This window comes from Mus musculus, chromosome 11 (assembly GCF_000001635.26).
Source record: "Mus musculus strain C57BL/6J chromosome 11, GRCm38.p6 C57BL/6J".
Taxonomy (NCBI): domain Eukaryota; kingdom Metazoa; phylum Chordata; class Mammalia; order Rodentia; family Muridae; genus Mus; species Mus musculus.
The window spans coordinates 105267856-105288617 of NC_000077.6; the positions used below are offsets into that span (position 1 = coordinate 105267856).

The 20762-nt window shown below is 43.0% G+C and overlaps 1 protein-coding gene across 20 annotated transcripts in view; it reads left to right on the plus strand.

Annotated features, from left to right (window-relative positions):
- Tlk2 (tousled-like kinase 2 (Arabidopsis)) overlaps positions 1 to 16104 on the plus strand; it is a 116065-nt gene extending 99961 nt beyond the window's left edge. For 9 of the 20 annotated variants that reach the window (XM_006533314.4, XM_017314551.2, XM_006533315.4 and 6 more), the window contains 5 exons: positions 1771 to 1940; positions 3244 to 3382; positions 7982 to 8093; positions 11263 to 11370; positions 13230 to 14316. In XM_006533314.4, coding sequence (XP_006533377.2) covers positions 1771 to 1940; positions 3244 to 3382; positions 7982 to 8093; positions 11263 to 11370; positions 13230 to 13403 — 703 coding nt within the window. In that variant the 3' untranslated portion in view covers positions 13404 to 14316. Of the gene's footprint in view, positions 1 to 1770; positions 1941 to 3243; positions 3383 to 7981; positions 9019 to 11262; positions 11371 to 13229 lie in introns of those variants that run through there. The other 11 variants (NM_001294331.1, NM_001112705.2, NM_001361996.1 and 8 more) reach the window with 4 other exon arrangements.
- The last annotated feature ends 4658 nt before the right edge of the window (positions 16105 to 20762 follow it).

Consider the following 20762-nt stretch of genomic DNA (forward strand, 5'->3'; position numbering starts at 1 on the left):
TCCCTTCTTATAACCAGGTCTATTTATCACACTCTGGTTAGTCTTATGTACAGTATCTAGCCAGCTCACCGTGTTCCCGAGAGTGTAGCAGTCAGTCCTTAGGAACTGGTTCCAGTTGCTGCTGACGTGCCACTAGCAGGCCCAATCTAGAGGCTGATACACACATCATCATCCTGTTATCCTAAAGCAGGATGGTTAATGTGACAAAAGGAAAGACAACCTAGTGACGCAGGTTGTTGGAATACAGGTTTCTGGGCAATAGGATTTTAGAACTGGGAGGGATCTTAGGGTTCAGGCTTTTCAAATATCAAAAAAATAAAATTATTAATGTAAGATCTTTGGTCCTCTTGATAATCCTGTGTATAGCAATAAGGTCAGTAAGCTGCAGAGCCTTTGGTTTATTCAGGGTTTAGGGACATTTCAGTGTTTGAAAACTTTTTTAGTTGCAGTTAGGCCTGAGTCAGGAGAACATAAGATACCTTAGGTCTTGCCCGTCGATGTTACATCACTCTCCTAAGGCTGTCTAAGAGTTTGGTCTATCCACCCAGAAGCTTTCTCAGACAAGCAGCCCTTGTGTAGACGTATATCCAAGAAAAAGAGTCTGACTCATTTCAGCATCTCAGATAAGAATGGGCATTTCAGATAGGCTCTCAGAGCATTACCATGCATTTTAGGTGTCATAAAAACTATAGTTTATTGTTCAGTCCTGAGATTCTGCAAGTGTGTGTTTGTAGTCAGTTGCAGTGTGGCTTGAAGTTCAGCTTATAGCTGTTTACTACTTCCTTTCCTTCTACTGCATTGGGGGGCATCTCTGGTAAGCTGTCAGTGGGCGCTCATCTGGGTTCAACCAGTGAGTAAGCACATAGCTCTAGTTTCCCTGGTGACCTGACTTCGAATAGCACCACCTTCTTCCTCTGACCCTCTGGCTTTAGGGTGCTAACAGTTTCCTGCTGTAACTAGTCACAAGGGTGCCTTACTGGACAGTTTGTCTTCTTAGATCTTCAGCTTGTAAATCAAAGCCTCTGTCTTCAATATTCAAGTGTTTTTTATTTCTTGGTTAAGTCCTGACTGATAAACCATAACCTAAAAAGATTTTTTAAAAAAGTATATATCTCTCAGGAATATTTTTTTAAAAAGTATATATCTCTCAGGAATATTCAAGTAGCTCAAGGAAACATACATCAATTTTAATACTTGGGGAGATAGATGCATTAGTTGTAGTGCCAACAATAACGTGCAATTTTAAATGGGGGATATGAGCGATATATTGGCATGAATATAAGTAAAAGAATCCGTACCATATGGAACACATTTGTGTAGTCTTCTGCCAGACATAGTATACAACTAGTTCTTGAGACCTGAGCAGAACTTAGACTCTTCCTTAGTGTATACACTTATATTGGACACGTGCAAGGATAATTGTGTGATTGATCACTGTGTAATAATGGACATGTGCTATGGGTATGCAGAGGAGACCCTGCTATAAGAGGGTGACTAGACACACATTACAGTTCTTGTCAGTGTTCTTAGAAGAAATGCGCCATAATGAACTTTGGCACAGTTGATGCCACTATGGAGATTGCAGAAGCTCATCTCCCAGAGAGCAAGTGTCTCGCCCTCTGAGCCTTTGGCAGCTGATAGAAAGGAATAGAAGAAGTTTTAGGAACAAAGGAAGGAATGGAAGCTCTGAGACCTGAGCTCTGCTGAGAGTGGTTTAGGTGGTTTGATCTGCTTTTTACTCCACTGTTAAATGCTGGTTTATGCCTTCAGGTTTTGTACAGTATTAGAATACTGTGAAGGGAATGACCTGGACTTCTACCTAAAACAGCACAAATTAATGTCGGAGAAAGAAGCCCGATCCATTATTATGCAGATTGTGAATGCTTTAAAGTACTTAAATGAAATAAAACCTCCCATCATACACTATGACCTCAAACCAGGTATGGCTAACTTTCAGGAGATATTATTAAATGACTTTTAAGTTTATTAAGTCAAAGAATTTGACAGGAGCCAAGAAGACCCAACAGTCTATCACTGTAGATGCCTGGGTAACGTGGGAAGAAGAGTCCTGGGCCGCTTGGTGCTGGGAAAGGGGGGATGGGTGGGGAAATAGTACCTTGTGTGCTGAACCAGGAAAATTAATGATGACATTTAGAAACAGCTGTTCTGGCAAGTTCTATTTTGGCTTTTTCCCATTACTCACAGAATGGAGCAGTTTGTCTCAGGTCTCCCTGATAAAGTATACATATGCCTTGCCTCATTTTCTTAAGGACCCAAGCAGTTTTTATCTTTTTAAATTATCATTTAACTTAGTAGGCATCAGGAAAAGGCAAGGAGCCTTTATCCCTTACTTTATATTTCTGTTAGCTCGCTTTTTGTCTGTTTAAATGTGTGTGCCTGTCTCCTTTTATGTGGAGCTATTGGCTGTGACCTTTAAGTTTAGCCACTCACCATTCTATTTCTAGAAAAGTCACTACACTTTTCCTGCTATAGGTGGCGCTGTGGCACCATTTTTGATTCCCAAGAATGTTTTCTTTATAATTCCCCTACCCCCACCTTCCTGAAATTGCTGTTCTAAGCTTGGTAGCATAGAGAGCACACTGAAAGTTCATGTGAAATTTTCCCACATATTTTCCTCCCCTCCCCTCCCCTCCCCTCCCCTCCCCTCCCCTCCCCTCCCTCCCTCCACCCTCCCTCCCATCCCCTCCCCCCCCCCTCTCTCTCTCTTTCTTTCTTTCTTTCTTTCTTTCTTTCTTTCTTTCTTTCTTTCTTTCTTTCTTTCTTTCTTTCTTTCTTTTTTCCTCCTCTTCCCCCGCCTCTTCCTCTTCCCTCTTTCTTCTTCTTCCTCCTCTTCCTCCTCATCTTCTTCCTTCTTCTTCTTCCTCTTCCTCTTCTCCCTCCTCTCCCTCTTCTCCCTCTTCCTCTCCTCCTCCTCCTCCTCCTCCTCCTCCTCTTCCTCCTCCTCCTCTTCTTCTTCTTCTTCTTCTTCTTAAAAAATCAACTGTACAAGTAATATTTTACTTTGGCAGGTCATTTTTGTTTCCAGTGCCCAGCGTGGATTTTGGCACATTAAACAGGCAATTCTAAGAAAATAGAAATTTCCAGTGGACACTGAGGATTCTCCCAAAGTTAGAATTAGACTGTTTTATTCCAAAGATTTAGAATTCACTTGTTCCCTTCTTGTGTGTCTTTTCTCTTAATAAAGAAGTCTCATTTTATTCATAAAGGTCTTTATCTTTTTAGGTAATATCCTTTTAGTAAATGGTACAGCATGTGGAGAGATAAAAATTACAGATTTTGGTCTTTCCAAGATCATGGATGATGATAGCTACAATTCAGTGGATGGCATGGAGCTGACGTCACAAGGAGCTGGTACTTATTGGTAGGTATCAGGGAGGAAGTCTGCCAAATCGGCTGGTGGGGAGGTGGCTCTGTTATACTGACTCCTTAGTGATTAACAATTAATCCTGATGTAGTCTGCTAAGACAGAAGTAGAGTTTTTAGTACTTTGATTTTCTATATCAATTTTTCTTCTATTTTCTTTCTGTTCTTGAAAACCCTTGAGAGAGTGCTTGTATAGTCTGTCCCCTGGAGATCTGTGTTTATTACACAGTGCTGACTGTACAAGCCAGCAGAGAACAGGGTTGTTTAGTTGCCTTAAAAAAATAGCCCTGAATTCTTAACAGTTCAAGTAGAAGCCTCTCCTTGTGTTAATAGGATGAGGGATTTGTTTCTAGGATGATGAATTGTTAAGTCAAGAATTAAGGATAGGCCTAAAACAAAACAACAAATCTATAGATTCCCTCATATTCCTGTTTGTTAGCATGTCCTAAAGGGTTTGAGACTCCTTTCTACTGAGCCCTGTGTCATCCTTCTCCCAGTCACCTGACCCCACCTAGCTCTGCCTCACAGTTCTGTGAGCACTCCTGCCTGCTATTGGCTTTTCACTAGTACTTTCTACAGTGAGAGTCACAAAGCATACCTGTGCCTGGGCATGTGATTTTGTGATTGTGACCTTGTGATTTTTATCCCCTTCTGAGGTTGTTACACAAAGCCACATTCTGCCCTAAATGGTTCTTAACCTAAAAAAGCCTCATAGCACAGGAGCGGTAAGTAGCATGCTGCTATATCCCAGGCTGAGAAAGCCCCGGGCTTAGAATTCTTTGTAGTAATGAGGGGCTCTAGTGGAAGCAGATGAAGGGGCGTGCCATTCAGAACATGCGGAATGAGCCCTGCTCTCCTAACTGAGCTTCTGATTGCTAGGTGGACAGTGAGCTGCGTTTCTGTTTCTCTGTACGCTTGGGGAAGTGGTGCCTATAGTCAAGAGTAAGTTTCTAAGTTAAAACCTTGAAATTCTATGTTTAAAATAGAGGTTACATTTATAGTGTTTACTTGACTTGGGAGATAGTGTGGGTTAGAGTGACTGTCACTAAGTGACACAAAAATGAACAGAGTTGGTACCTCTGGGAAAGAGGTTTGCACCTCTATTGTATAGGACTTGCACTTAAGCTTTGTTATGTGTTAGCGTGTTCTTTTTAAAAAGTGTGGACAGCCTCTCTCTCTCTCTCTCTCTCTCTCTCTCTCTCTCTCTCTCTCTTTCTCTCTCTTTCTCTCTCATATGTTTAAAATAGCTATTAAAAACTAATAGAATATGCAATATATAGTAGTACATACTTTAATCCCAGCACTAGGAGGCAGATGCAGGTAGATCTCTATGAGTATAAAGCCAGCCTGGTTTAAATAGTGAGTTCCAGGTTATCCAGGTACACAGCGAGACCCTGAGACCCTGTCTCATTGCTACCTGGTGCTATTTTTGCCAATTTATTAAAAAATAAATAAATAAATTCAGCAATTAAATTTGAAATAAAAATCATATAATGCTTTGCCCCCCCCCAAAACTTATTAGATAATATAAACAGTTATATGGGGTTGGGGATTTAGCTCAGTGGTAGAGCACTTGCCTAGCAAGCGCAAGGCCCTGGGTCCAGTCCTCAACTCTGGGGGAAAAAACAGTTATGTATATGAGTAATGATTAAAACTGGAGGATGGTTACTTGGTTATTTATTTGAGTGTTTTAAGTATATTTGAATATTTTTCCATAATGAAAAATAAGATAGAGGGTTTCTGAACTAGCATACATATGGTAGCATACACATTTAATCCTAGCACTCAGGAGGCAGAGGTAGATGGGTCTAAATGAATTTGAGGCCAGCCTCGTCTACATAATGAGTTTCAGAATAGCCAGTGCCATGTAGAAAGATCCTACCTATAAAGAAACAAATAGTTGGGCAGTGGTGGCGCATGCCGCCTTTAATAACAGCCCTCAGAAGGCTGAGGCAGGAGAGTTGAAGCAAGTGTTTCATGGTGACTTCAAGAGCAGCACGGCTACAAAGTGAGACCCTTACAAACCAAACCACGAGGTAATCGAGCCCAGGTGATGCTTTGGGCATTGTTTCTGAGCTTCACGTCTTCTCTGTGAGGATGTGGATTATGATAAAAATGGGCCTCTTTTTTTTTTTTTTTAACAATTCCTCCAAAAGCTCTTGGTAAGAAAGTACTATATTTGCTGTTTTCAGCATTATAAAAAAATTAGTTTTTTAAAATACTAATTAGTATAGAAAAAATTAGTTTATTTTTCATTTATAGAGAAACCAAATCTTAGAAGTTGAGTTACCAGACATGTACTGTTTAATTGAACTGTCTTTTACATTCTAAAAATCTTAACAAATTAACCACTCTACCTTTTGGATGAGTTCACTACCCCTGTTCTTCCCTGCCACCTCTTGGGGGGGGGGGGAGCCCTACATTTTTGCAGAAAAAATATATTCCAGCAGTCATTTTAGAATCAAAGTTATGCTGAGCAGTGGTGGCACACGCCTTTATTCCCAGCACTCGGGAGGCAAAGGCAGGCGGATTTCTGAGTCCGAGGCCAGCCTGGTCTACAGAGTGAGTTCCAGGACAGCCAGGGCTATACAGAGAAACCCTGTCTCGAAAAACCAAACAAAAAAATAGAATCAAAGTTACATTTGTTAGTACCCAAAGGTAAAGCGTAGTAAAGACCCGGCAACTATGAAATCAAGGGTCCAAGAAAGTTTGAATGCCACTTGGAAGAGCTGTTCTTATCATTTTTTTCTTTTGCTTACATTTTTTAAAAATATTTTTTCTCCCCTTTTTAGTCATAGTGAGTTGTATATCTTTCATTATTTAGGATAATTTGTTACGTTTTGTGTGGCACTGGAAATCCAACCTACAAACTCATCGCCACTGAGCTACACCTTCAGTGAATGTCTTAGGTACAAGTATATATTGTAAAATAATCTACCATAGGCTGTAGTAAACATCCATATGTCGATGAGAAAAATATGGAAGTAAACAAGTTTGACAGAGAATGTGGAAGGTTTTCCTTAGGCTGGACTTTGCTGCTCTGGGTCTACAGAAATTTATCTATTGTCTTCAGAATTCTGCCTTCCAGCGGGGCTGTGGCTAGGATTCCAAGCATAGTTCTTTGATTTCCTAAATGCTCACAGGTACCTGCCATACAGTTTGTTGTAGTCCTCTATCCTCTAGATTCTTTAGAGGCCAGTGGTGGGAGAGAAGAGGGTTAGGTAATGGTCTTTGTGTGGGTTTTACTGCAGTGTTTGTTAGTCTTTCCGCTGTCTCACCCAGAGTAGAAACATATATCTCCGGATAATTCAGAGTTTAGTGTTACTCTGAATTTTATATTGGAATTGTTGTAGTAAAAACTTCTAAAAGATGCTGTCTTAAATAGGCAGAATAGACTCTGCTTTCATAGATCTCTAGGTCTTGAATTTATTTGGATTTAAAACATTTATTAATTTTAGGAACTGGAAATGTAGCTTAGTAGAAGCTCTCATTCCATCTTTAGCACCCTAAAAAAGATTGATTTTCGAGAAGTCTCCTTTGGACAGCATGAAAAGAAACCTCTCTTCTTTTTTGGCAGAGGGTGGGGAGGGTGGGGGGGGGTTCGAGACAGGGTTTCTCTGTGTAGCCCTGGCTGTCCTGGAACTCACTCTGTAGACCAGGCTAGCCTCAAACTCAGAAATCCTCCTGCCTCTGTCTCCCGAGTGCTGGGATTAAAGGCGTGCGCCACCATGCCTGGCTCAACTTCTATTCTTTTTAACTGTGTGGTTTAAAGCTATCATAAAAGGGATTTTGTTTCTTTTGTGTCACTTCATGTTTAAAAAAAAATATATTTGGGCTGAATATATCCATGGTAGAACACTTCCACACTTGAGACCCTGGGTGTGATCCTAGTTATCACCATCAGTAAAGAATACTACCAATGACAAAACTTGTGAATGACACTTGGAGTAGACACAACCCTGGGAAAGGAGGTAGTGGGGGGTGATCAAAGTGAAACTAGAGAGAACATTTACCTCTCTACATATTGAGAAATGATAAATTGTGATGCCACATGAAGATATTGCCACCTATGTCAGTTCGAATGAGAGCCTTTCATTTACTTGTATATATTTCTTTTTTTTTTTTTTTTAGATTTATTTATTTATTATATGTAAGTACACTGTAGCTGTCTTCAGACACTCCAGAAGAGGGCGTCAGATTTCATTAGGGATGGTTGTGAGCCACCATGTGGTTGCTGGGATTTGAACTCTGGACCTTCGGAAGAGCAGTTGGGTGTTCTTACCCACTGAGCCATCTCACCAGCCCCCTTGTATATATTTCTAACCTGATAGTTGAGTCTTAAGTGTTGGGTATAAGGGTGTGTGGGTGTGGGTGCGCGTGTGCACATTTTATATAAAATGTTTGTTTGTTTATTGTGAGGCAAGGTCTTTCTCCTTAACTCTGATTGTTCTGATTGTCGCTATTCACAGTTTCACCCCCCTTTGCCCCTGTTCCTCAGTGCTGAGTGCTCAGTTTTTAACCCTTTATTTGCCTTTTTGTATACAGCTTGGATTTATATATTTAATTTTCTGAGTGTTTTATTTCTGTTTTCTCCTAGGTATTTACCACCAGAGTGTTTTGTGGTTGGGAAAGAGCCACCAAAGATCTCAAATAAAGTCGATGTTTGGTCAGTGGGTGTGATCTTCTACCAGTGTCTTTATGGGAGGAAGGTGAGGAAGAAGGCAGTGGAGCAGCCTGGGGCCATACCCACCACCTCACTGGGATTCTTCTTTGCAGTTAATCATTGGAATCCTGAAAGTAGTGGTTTAAAGAAAATACAGACTTCTCAGTAAATGCTTTGTGTATACCTACAAATTCCAGGCTGAAGAGCACCTACTGAATTCTCCCAAGCCATCAGAGACATGCATGTTGCAATCTCAAATATAAGACATGTTTTAATTCTGATGTGAATTCATGTAAAATAGGGTGTTGTATTTTTTTAAGATTTTGCTTTGTAGCTGTGGTTGGCCTGTACTATATACGTAGCAGAGGCTGACCTCAGACTCAAGGCAATCCCTGTGCCTCAACCTCTTGAATGCTGGTATGACATCACGTCTGTCTTGAAATCCTTTAGTGGCATGAACAATCTGCCAAAAAAAATTTCCCAAGCTTTCCAATAGGATCTGAAACTTAACCCCTAGATTTTATTTGTAACCACCTCATTAGATAAAAGCTGTTGTTAATAAAAAAAACATACTGTGTGCTCGTGTGTGCTTGTGAAGCCTAGAAGTTGACCTCAGGTTTGTCATTAATTCTCCATCTATTTTTTGAGTAAGGTCTTTCACTGAACATGTCTGAGCCAGCCTGGCTAGCTAGCAAGTCCCCACAATCTCCCTATGTTGGGACTACAGGCACATATGCTGCATCTGGCTTTTTTGTGGGTGCTGGGGATCAAAATCAGGTCCTCATTTTTGTATAGTAAGTAAGCACTATACTGTTTTATTTGTTAATTTTGTTTTGTTGAGACTGGTTCTCACTATGTAGCCCTGGCTGGTTTGGAGTTGTCTATGTTTAGATCAGGCCGGCCTTAAACTTACAGAGATTGTCCTACCTCTGCCTCATGAGCACTGGGATTATTAAAGGAGTGAATCACCATACCTGGCAAAGATTTATTATTTATTTATATGTATGTATCTCTGAGTACATGAGTGTGTGTGCCCATGGAAGCTGGAAGAGGGTCTCAGATACCGTCCTTGTTTGCTTCCTGTTGCTGTGATGAGCACCAGACAAAAGCAAAAGCCTGTCTCAGGAGGTGGTATTAGCTCATGCATCAGGATCATTGAGAGAAATCAAGGCAGAAACCATGGAGGGATGCTGCTTACTGATTTGGTCTTTGTGGCTTGTTCGGCTTGCTTGCTTATATCAGCCAGGACCACCTACTCAGTGACACTACTCACAGAGGGCTTAGCCTTTCCACAAAAAAGCCAGGACCACCTACTCAGTGACACTACTCACAGAGGGCTTAGCCTTTCCACAAAAATCCTGAATCAGGAAAATCCCCCTTGTCTTGCCTATAGGCATTTGATGGATACAATCAAATAAGGTTTCCAGATGACTCTAGCTTGTGTTACGGTGACAAAACTAACCAGCACAGATACCTTAGTGCTAGAATTACAAGAGGTCGGGGGATGATAGACTTGGGTGTTGGGAACTGAACTGGGGTCCTCTACAAAAAAGGCAAATGATCTTAGCTGCTGAGCCATCTCTCCAGCTACCCCTCCCCTCCTTTCTTATGCTGAGAATGAGAAGGTGGTGTCAGAAAGTATCCCTTAGCCAGGTGTGGTAGTTCATACCTATAATACCAGTATTTTGGGGTCTGAGACTAGAGGATCCAAAGAATTCATGGGAAACCTTTAGTCCCAGCACTTGTGAGGCAGAGGCAGGCAGATCTCTTGAGTTCAAGGCCAATCTGGTTTAAAAGGGAGTTCAGGACTGCCAGGGCTATAAGAAAATCATCTCAAGAAAACAAAACAAAACCCAGAAAAACCATCTCAGAAAAGTAAGGGCTAGAGATGTAGTTCAGTGGTACAGTATGTAACATCTACAAAGCCCTGGGTTCCATTCCCATGCCCACACAAACAGTAATTCTTTTCTGCTTCTAATAAAGGTCTTATATCATTAGAACAAACAATGATGGTATTTTCCCTCTGAGCATGTCTTTTATACACCCACACGTGTATAGTATATAGTACATATTAGGGTCCTGTTGTGTATTCATATTCCTTCTGCCTTTAGTGTTTAGGCAGAAAGCAAATGGGAGTTTTGTAGGCCCTGTGAACTCTTAATATTTTTATTAGGTTCCCAGTGCGAAGTCTTTAATGTGCATAATGCCTTCCTCTTTAGCCTCTTGTCCTTGGACCAGCCTTTACCCGACAACTATGCAGAGCTAGTAGAGCTTAATTATTTTGTGTTCTGTTTACGAATGTTGAATTGTTACTGATACTAGCGATAGAGGCTATGTAGAATTATTTCAGATCTGTTAGGGACACTGAGCTTTTAACCTGGTTTTTAAAGTTTTTGTTTTTGTTTTAAGAAAACTGCAGCTTGAGGCACAGTTAAAACCCCTAGGTGTTCCCAGGCCTTTGTTGTTATCTGCCAGGTTTTGTTTCTTTCGAGGTGGGATCTTTGTTACATAGTCCAAACTGGCCTAGGGCTCACTGTGTAGCCTTTGCTGGCTTTGAAATCACAGTGACTCTCTTGTGTCAGCCCCCTAAGTGCTGAGGTTACAGTTATGAGTCCCCATTCCCATCCTTCATACTGGATGCCAGTAAAACATTTTCTCTTCTAACCTTTTTTTTTAGATTTATTTTATGTTTTTGAGTGTTTTGTTTTGTTTTGTTTTTTCCTGCATGTACATATGTGCACTACATGAGAGCCTGGTACCTACTGAGCTCAGAAATTGTGCACTGGGTCCCCTGAAGCTGGAGTTACAGATGGATGTGAACCACCATGTAGTTTCTGAGAGTTGAACTCAGGTCCTCTGCAAGAACAATCAGTATTCTCCATTTCTGAGCCATCTCTGCAGCCCCAGCCACACCCATGATTTATTTAGCTTTCCATCCTATTTTGTGTACAAATTAGGTTGGCTAGTGGCACATAAATATGTATAGTCACCAAAGGAGTGAGTCAGGGTGCAAGAGACAGCGGGCTTCTTTCCGACTCTTTGTGAGTAAAGCTGGAGATAGGAGAGAGGGTTTCTACTTCTCTGTCCTGCCTTGAGTGGCCTGTGCGCTCTGGCCTCCCTGTTAAGTGTCGCAGGTGAGAGGTAGAGGAGACTTCTGTGGTACTGAATTGTGTGACCAGAGGCCAACCTTAGTTTATTCTGTTTTTATGTGACAGCCTTTTGGCCATAACCAGTCCCAGCAAGATATTCTACAAGAGAATACTATTCTTAAGGCTACTGAAGTACAGTTCCCGCCAAAGCCAGTAGTAACACCTGAAGCAAAGGTAAGTTTGATTCATTGACCAGCAGAAACGACTGTTTCCTGTTTTCTTTGAGTGGTAGTAACTGGATTAATATGAAATTGAGCCATTATTAAGCAGCAGGATGGGACAAATTAGTGTTCTTAAGAACAGTAGGTAGAAGAATATTGCTTATGGTCTGTCTACCTCACCCCCAAGTTCAGTAAAAGAAATTTGACAAGCAGATTTAATTTACAAAGGCTCTGTGATAGATGACAGGGAAGGCTACGTACACTCCAGAGGAGTTATACCTGGCAGTGTGTGTAATAGGAAGGGCACCCAGTTTGATGCCTGCAAGAGAGGCTGGTCTGTCTGTCTGGGGAGCTAAGACTGCATAGGAGAAATGATGCAGGGGTGCTAAGGTGGAAAGGTAGAGAAAGCCCCCTCTCCATTTCTGATGGCTTGGTTGGGCTAGGTCTCAATGGTGAAATGCTCTCTGGTCAGTACCTTGAGTAATGTGAATGTATAAGTTAGAGCCATGTGTAGATTTGAGGGAAGGCTGTTCTACAGAGAAGGGCAGGTTGTAGCTCTGCAGAGAGGTGAATTGTGGGAAGCAGGCAAATGGTGGGGTCATGCCAACTGTGTGGTCGGTCCATTTGCTGTTTTAAGAGCCTACACCATCAGCTATTTGAAGATACATTTATTTAGTCATTTTATAGTCTGAGAACCTTTTATGTATTTCACTAGGAAAGGCTCATTTTCTTTTCTTTTTCTTTGTCTTTTATGTATTTATTTTTTCACACTCCAGATTTTATTCCCCACCCTCAGACTGTCCCACATCCCATACCTCTCCCCCACCCTGAAAAGGCTCATTTTCAAAGCCTAGAGTTCCATGTTCATTTCAATAAATATGTGTCTTCCAAATACATTAAGCAAGCAAGTACCTGTGTCTTCAATTTTGAAAAGCCTGAGTTGCCTTTCTATCTTTATATTTTGGTAAACATTTGAAAAAAATAGAAAGTCAATCACTTGTTGCATGTTTTAGGTTTTCCAGAAACCCTATTTTATTTTATTTTATTTTATTTTATTTTATTTTATTTTATTCATGCTGAAGCCTGAACTCTAGGCCACGTGCTTGCGAGCATGCACTCTCTCTCTAGCTCCAACCTTAGCCAAGTTTAACTTTTCAGTTAGTTTTAGGATCATAACAAAATAGAGCATGAAGAACACAGTCCTTCTCATGATAGGATGTGTTGTCACCAAGGAGCCTGCCACACATTATCATCAGCTCACTGTGAAGTATATATTCTATATGAGTGTAATGTTTTACACTGAAAAACTGACCCCTTGGGATTGAGGGTATAACTAAGTTGGTAGAGTGCTTGCCCAGCACGCACAAAGCCCCGTCTTCCATCGCCAGCACTGCACTAACCAAAAGTGGCTGGGTGCACATGTGTGATCCCTGCATTCCAGAGGCGGAGGTAGGAGGATCAGAGTTCAGGGTCATCTTTGGCTACTGAACTTGAGACCAGCTTAGGAAACAGGAGAGTCTGTTTGAAGGGGGGGGGGGGGGAAGTTGATTAAATAAATTGCATTACTGGTAAAAAAAATCCATGGAAACGGAAAACACTTAAAAGTCTTTATGGTAAGAATTTCGTAAATAAGACTGCACTGCCTTTTGCAGTGTGTGGGAAGGGAATGCCCATGTTGATAGTTGAAGTTAAGTCATGTCTGAAGTACTCAGCAAACCCCAGTGCTGGTGCTGGCCCTTGTCTTCTAAGGTCTGCATGGTGGATTTTGGGAAAGGCTATAAACCTGTTTTCTGGAGGGAGTTCTAGCACTGGTTTTGGTGCCTCAGATACCTGTGTACCAGGATCATCTTTTCTATGAAACTTCCTTTTCAGGCATTTATCAGGAGATGTCTGGCCTATCGAAAGGAAGATCGCATTGATGTGCAGCAGCTGGCCTGTGACCCCTACTTGTTGCCTCACATCCGAAAGTCAGTCTCCACAAGTAGCCCTGCAGGAGCTGCTATTGCATCAACCTCTGGGGCATCCAATAACAGTTCTTCGAATTGAGACCAACTCCTAAGGCCACAAACTGTTGAGCACACACAGTGGACATACGGCATTCAGCAGTGGGTTTGGAACATAGTGAATCCGAATGGATCTCATGAAACCTGTACCAGGTGCTTTTATTTTCTTGCTTTTTTTCCCCATCCATAGAGCATGACAGCATCGATTCTCACTGAGGAGAAGCCTTGGGCAGCTCTGGCCAGGCCTCATAGGAAAAGGTCCCGCCCAAAGTTCCAGCGTCAACGGTCACCATGGGTGGCTGCTCTGAGTGAGGAAAAAAATTAAAAAGAGAAAACTGGTTCCATGTACTGTGAACTTGGAAACATGCAGACTCAGGGGGTTCCCTGACGGAGTGCTTCAGAGGAAGAATGTGGACTTGAAAATACAGACTGGGCTAGTCCAGTGTCTATATTTAAACTTGCTCTTTTCTTTTAATAAAATTTAGGTAACATCTCCTGAAAAGCTGGTAGCACAAGGCTCGGCTGGGGATGGTGTTTGACTTGGGAGGAAAAAGTTGCTACTGCCATTAAAGGCACTAGAGTTAGTGTGCTAGCCCTGAATAATCTCAGTTTCTAAAAACATGCAGCTTCCTTCACCCCTTTTTTATTTTTGAAAGAATACATTTGGTCATAAAGTGAAACCCGTATTAGCGAGTACGTGGCAATGTTCATTCCGGTCAGATGCAGCTTTCTCCTCCATCTGGTCTCCCGCGTGAATGCTTCCCTCGCCTCAGTAGGGAGAAACAGTGGGAGTTCTGAGATGCCTGGGTTTTGCCATCGGACAAAGAATGAGGTTAGAAGACTGCAGTTTGGAGTCTCTCTGGGTTTTCAGATACTTCTTCACAATTTGAACACTTGACGGTTGTCCCTTTTAATTTATTTGAAGTGCTATTTTTTTAAATAAAGGTTCATCTGTCCATGCAGTCCTCCTGGATTCTCTGATTATATATAGTAACTATGGGAACTGCTTCCAGAAGTAGACAGACGGCTCGAAGGGTGTCTAGCTCCTGCCCACAATCTTCTTGCTCATTTCTTGCTAACCATTAAACTCGATCAACACATGGGCTTTTCCAACTCTGTTAGATCTTTGAGGAGAACAAATCCTCTCTCAGGCATTTGAATTGTGGTGAATATGCTCTGGTGTGTGTGTGAGCATGGACCCTCTTCTTACTCACTTAGAGTTTGTTTTTTTTAAATCTCAAGGAATATAGGTATTTCAGCTTTTCTTCCCCCCCCCCCCCCCAATTTGGCTTATTTCTGAGATGTGTGATCTCCTGGAGGTGGAGCTGAAATGGGAGCCGTGTGACCCCACTGTGCCCTGGAAACAGCAGATGACTCTGCAGGAGAGAGTTGGAGCCAGGGCCTGAACATGTGGTAGCCAGCTTGGAATGTTACTGACATGTGGTAAGAGAGCCAGCCAGAAATACTTAGAGCTGGAGAGATCAGAGCAGGGGCGGGAGTCAGGAAGGGCAGAGCTCTTAAGGCAATTCATGCCTCTAGTGCTCTGTGCTTGCTAAAAGTGTTCCTAAGGACACCTTTTCTAAACCCCTGTGCATTTTGTAGTCCTGCCCCACACTCCTTGGTATCAAGTGATCTTAAAGAAAGGCAGAGCATTCCAAACCAAAGGAACTTGTAGGTAGGTTTTGTCGTATGGTGCTCTGAGGAGAGAAAACTCCTGAGGCTTTGGTGAAATGTGTATTTTGTGTGTACCTCTCCCCTGCTTAAATGCTAGGGCTGGAGCAGGACCTTCCGTATGCCAGGCAAGTGCAGCTCTAGCCTCAACCTGCGCTCCCATCCTGCTCACTGCCTGTAGCTTCAGTGATGATAGGATGTGTCCGTCCGCAGGCACGAGGAGAGGGTGAAGTAGAAGCCATGGTAAACTAGCGCAAAGGAACTCAATGTGCGAATGAGTGATTCTTGCAATTTTTAAGTCTTGACTCAGTGTGGAGAAAGATGCTGTGGCTTTAGGCCCTCCTTCCCTCACTTTTGGCCCATTTCCTATGTCCTTAGGAGTGTGTGGCAGGCTTACTTTGTGTCTGCCTTTTCTCCCTTTATCCTAAAGAAGGGCGCCATCCCTTCTCATGTGAATCAGTCTGAGTCTTGCCTGGTCTGGCTTGAATCTGCGCACGGCATCTTTCCACTGCCTGGAGAAGCCCCAGAGAACATACACTGGCCTCTTTTCCTCTTTGAAGGAGCCAGTAAAATCATTGAGTGGGTTTCTCTGATGTCAGATGAGTTTCACTTTCTCCAAGGTGTAGTCCCTTATTGCCACAGTGTTGACTTACTCTGTCCAGTGCATCCGGCATCCTTTTAACATTGAGGTGTGACTGTCATCTATAGATATGCTAGATTGCATTCCTGACTGTTCTGGGACACATGTGGCCCATGGCTGGACTCTTCCTGTAATACAGTGACCAAAGAAAGTATTAATTTATAATTAAACTTATCCATACTGTTTTGGCCTTTTCCAACATTGGATATAGGGCACAAGGACATACATTTAAAATAAATTATAAGAAATTAGGGTGATGAGATGGCTTAGCAAGTAAAGGAACTTGCTGACAAGCCTGATTACCTAAATTTAATCCCCGTGATCCCAGAAAAGTAACGCCTACAAATTGTCCTCTGACCTCCACATACCTGCCTTGGTACTACCATTACCCACACATAAACAAATTAATAAATGTAATTTTAAAAGAAACTAATTCCCAGTCTCTTGGTTTCGTTCAGGTTCGTTCTCCAGCCTCACTCAGGACCCTCTCTTTATCAAGGGGATATTGCAGTGGAAATCTTGGTAGCTGTTAGGTTCCCATGGGTCCTACAGGCATAATGGAAATGTGTTGGCTTCTGTAGTACTTCCTGTGCTTCTGATGTACCAAATGGTGGAGGTACAACAGTAAATAGCCAACATAACAAATGAAGGTCTAGTTAAGGGCTCACAGTCCATGAGCACCTGGGCTCGAGAAGAGACCGAGTATAGGGCCCAAGGGGGAGGGCTTGTGTGGTTAAGTGGCTTGCATCCCATTGCTGTGGCTGACCTGGGCACAGTGGCTAATTATCAGTTAGAGCATTGTGATCTTAACTTAGATAATAGTTCTCTTTAAACAGTTACTTTGCAGGGGCCTAGAGCTAGACGTGGATACTGGGGCTTCATTCTAAGAACATAACATGTATAACTAACTTGGCCACCTTTCGTGATTTTTTTTCTTTCTGAGACTTCTACTACCCTATGTGTTTCTAATGTTCCTCTTTCTCCTCGTTCAGTTTTTTAGGCAGAGTCGATCAGGCTTTAAAAGTTAGGCCTGAGTTCATATCCCACTTTTGCAGTCTCCAGGGACATCTTGTACTGGGAATGCAGGGTAAAGTGCCTGACAAGACTCTGTAAGAGGAGCTGAGTTTAGAATCCCTGAATTCACTGGTTTGAAGTTGAGAACCTTCTTGCCATGCTGGCAGGAGATGATTTTGCCATTCCGTGTCATCAGTGGGTCTCATTCTGCCTGGAAGGCAGCTTCTGCTGTGTCTGGGAACAGCAGCAGCGTTAGGAGTTTGTTAGATGTGTACATTCTTGGGCCCCATCCCACAGACTACAAAACTGGAGGTAGAAGTTTAAATATCTGTGTTATTCCTAGGTTTCTGATCCAGGTGTGTGTTTGAGAGCCTAGCCATGGACTGTTTGCCTCCTAGGGAAGGATGAAATGGAAGGGTGCCTTTTCTGTACCTGCTAGTCCTGTAGTGATGACGGCAGGGTCACTGGAGAGATCAGCTGTAAGACCTCTTAGTGCTAGTGTGACCAACCTCCCTGGCGGGTGTAAAGGATGTATTAAAGAAGACACCTGTCCCTCCAATTGATTGAACAATGTACCCCAAGAAACTAGAACTTCCTAAGGAATCTCACACTGGGGAAGAAAAATCACCTAAAGCTGGGGCCGCCAGTGATGGGTCCTTGACAGCAGCTCCAGATCCGGACTGCTTCATTATGCATATATCTTGCTTTCTACTTACACTTACCTATGTATGCTAGGACTCTGAAGATGGATGCACCCGTCACTGGAGCTCTTCATCCCTCTTTCACAACGTAGCTACAGTGCTTTTCACTGTTTTCAGCTCTTTCACTTGGCTTATTGGAGATGGGTGACAGAACCTGGCATGTTGGAGCAGCCAGATGGAACCCAGGGCCTTGCACACCTAGGTACTTCACTTAGCTTTCTGGCTTCTTCCAAACTCACCCAACTGCAAGAGAGATGAGTTCTGTTTTATTTTTATCTTTGGGAACCAAAGTCTGTCTATCTTAAGCTTAGGGCTTCTGGACTGTTGTTAGACACTGTCATTATGTGGAGCAGCAAGAAGGCCTAGACAACTCCTACAGGTCTCGTAACAATACACTTGGAGCCATTCTTCCCTTTGGCAAAACACTAGCTATCTTAATATGAGTTAACTATTTGGGTTTTCCCCATACATGAGGGACTACAGGACTACAGGAGAGAGACTGCTTCAACTGGCACTCTGATTAAGCAGTTCTTTGGAGGGGTGAAGAGGGTTAAAGGGGGAGAGGCCTGGTGATTGAGGGAACCTGCCAGAGGCTGGAAAAACAGGCAGGTCTGGGGCCAGGTGGGGGCAGGGAATACAAGAGTGCTTTTGTGCAGGCTGAGCCCAGCAGGGGCCCTAGACAGACTGGAGTCTGCCTGAGGAGTGTGGAGGAATACTGCTCTGGACTTGAGACCCCATGGTGAGAAGGGTCAGAGAGCGGCCGGCCCAGCCGCACCCATCTGGCCCTGGGTCAGGCCTATGGGTGTGGTAGTTAAGTGTCCAGTGAGAAGACTGTTAACCCCAGGTCTGCTAGCATCAAGCTTTCTTCCCTTGGAGACTGCATAGGGGAGGAGGAGCAGGGGGCCTTATAGAAGGGGCTCAATAGTACTGTTGCAGAGTAGGAAAGTGAAGCCGAGAGCCATTTGCTGACATGCAAAAGATAGAGCTGAAGTAACTGGGAAGGTTACTACAGGTTAAATCTTTTGGAACTGGATTCAGGGAGTGCTATGTTTGCACAGAGGTGGGTGTAGGCAGAGTAGCACATGGGCTTACAGACAGACAGACAGACATGAACGTTTATCCTAATCTCTATCAATCCTAATTCTGCCATGTTTTTTCCAACCCTTCCTCTCCCTCCTGGCTAGTGGTTGTCAGGACTACAATGAAGTGCTGCCCAGACTGCCTCTGCAGTGCTGGGTTGGCTGGAAGAGAAAGAAAATGTGACTCTTAGAACTCCATTAGTGTTTTCTAGTATCCAGCCCTCTCAGCTTTGATTTATATGGATATTACTTCCTCAGACTTGCTATCTTGCTTTGTCTTGTTATCTTGCGTATAGATTAGGAGGTGATAGGGCCTTGATTAGTAAAGTGTTTATGAGGCAAACATGAGGACCTGAGTTTAGATTCCCAGTTCCCACATAGCCTAGAATCCCAACTTGGAAGACGGAGATAGGTGGATCTCAAGAGTTCGAGACCAGCCTAGTCTATAAAGAGTTTTAGCTAAGCCAGGGCTACATAGTAAGACTCTGCCACAAAATAAGAGTTGGAGAGCAACTGAAGAATATACCTAATGCTAACCTGGGTTCCATACACGGGTTTGTTCCATACACAGTGGTTTGTTTGTTTTGGGGTCTTTTTTGTTTTTTTTTTCTGTAAGCTTGATGGTGGTATGGTAGGGAGTGGGGCAATGAACACCAGGTATGGCTAGTTGCCGTTTCTGTCAACAAAATCTCTAGAGGACATGGTCACAGAACAAGTATGTGCACTTGCTCTCCCCCCACCCCTCTTAAACACACACACACATGTTAGAATGGCCCTTTCCTTAACCTGAGCTGCTTATAGCCCAGTGCCAATGCCCTATGGTAAGGTTTTGCTCCTGGAAGATAAGAGAGGTGTGCCCCTCCAAATTAGTTCCAGAATCCATGGCTCTGTGTGTCTATAGCATCTTTTTGTTGTTGTTGGTTTGGTTTGGCTCTGTTTTTTCTTTTCAAGACAGGGTTTCTCTGTGTTGCCCTTGCTGCACTGGAGCTCTGTAGACCAGTCTGGCCTTGAGCTCAAGAGCTCCACCTGCCTCTGCCTCCTGAGTGCTGAGATGTAAGGTGTGTACCACTACCTCCCAGTCCATGTCTGCAGACGCATTGGTTCTTTACCTGGGGTTATCTCCACAGGGGTCACATACCAGATAACATGCATATCAGATATTTACATTATAATTCATAACAGAAGCAAACAGTTTTAAAGTAGCAATGAAAATAATTTTTATTGGGGGGGGGGGTCACCACAACATGAGGAACTGCTATAAACAGGCCGCATTAGAAGGAAGATTGAGAACTAATGCTTTAGAGCTTCCTACAACCTCAACAGGAGGGTTCCATGCCCATGTTTGTTAGTGTTAGTCAAACTGTCAAACTGACAGAACCTCTCCTAGGAAGTCTTTTTTTTTTTTTTTTTTAATTTGGGTTGAGAGATGGCTCAGCGGTTAAGAGCACTGACTGCTTGCTCTTCCAGCGGTCCTGAGTTCAATTCCCATCAACCACATGGTGGCTCACAACCATCTGTAATGGGATCCAATGCACTCTTCTGGTGTGTGTCTAAAGACAGCTACAGTGTACTCATACATAAAAATAATAAAAACGAATTACTTATTTTATGTATGTGCATACACATACATAAAAAGAGGAGTTGTGTAGATGAAGTTGACCTGTAGGGGATTGTCCTGACTGTTAGTTAAGGGAACATGCAGACCATTGTGTTAGCCAGACAAAATCTGCCTAGGCTTACAACTGGGATGAAAGTGACAGTAGGGCTTTGTGTCATCAGTCACTCAGGTCACCACTCTACAAGTGAAAGTGCCACAGATGCCACATGGGTACATTTCTAACACATCTGACACATCTGTGTAGAAACCTATGTCTATCAAATGCGAGGGCTCAGGAATATGATGAATTCGTACTTGAGCTGAGAGGATGCTGGGAGCTTAAGTGGTACCTCTGGGCTCTGGGGATGCGTTAGCCTTCTTGTCCTTATTTCATCCACCAAGCTGTTTGATTGTACCGTAATTGCACCACTGCCTGCTGGAGAAATGCAGGTGGTCCAGCCTGCCAAGGGCCTGTGAAAGCGCAACCTCAGTGGTAAGACCAAGGACCTAAGAGAGCATATTAGGGGCATACTGTAGTCAGGAACTGAGTGGAGAGCCTGGGTGGCTAGGTCAGGTCCTGAATAGCAGTCTTGTTCAGATTCCTGGAAGTTGCCAGCAGTGGTGGTGCTCCCCTTAGTCTCAGTACTTGGGAGGCAGAGCCTAGTGGATCTCTGGGGTCCAGGCCAGCCAGAGCCGCATA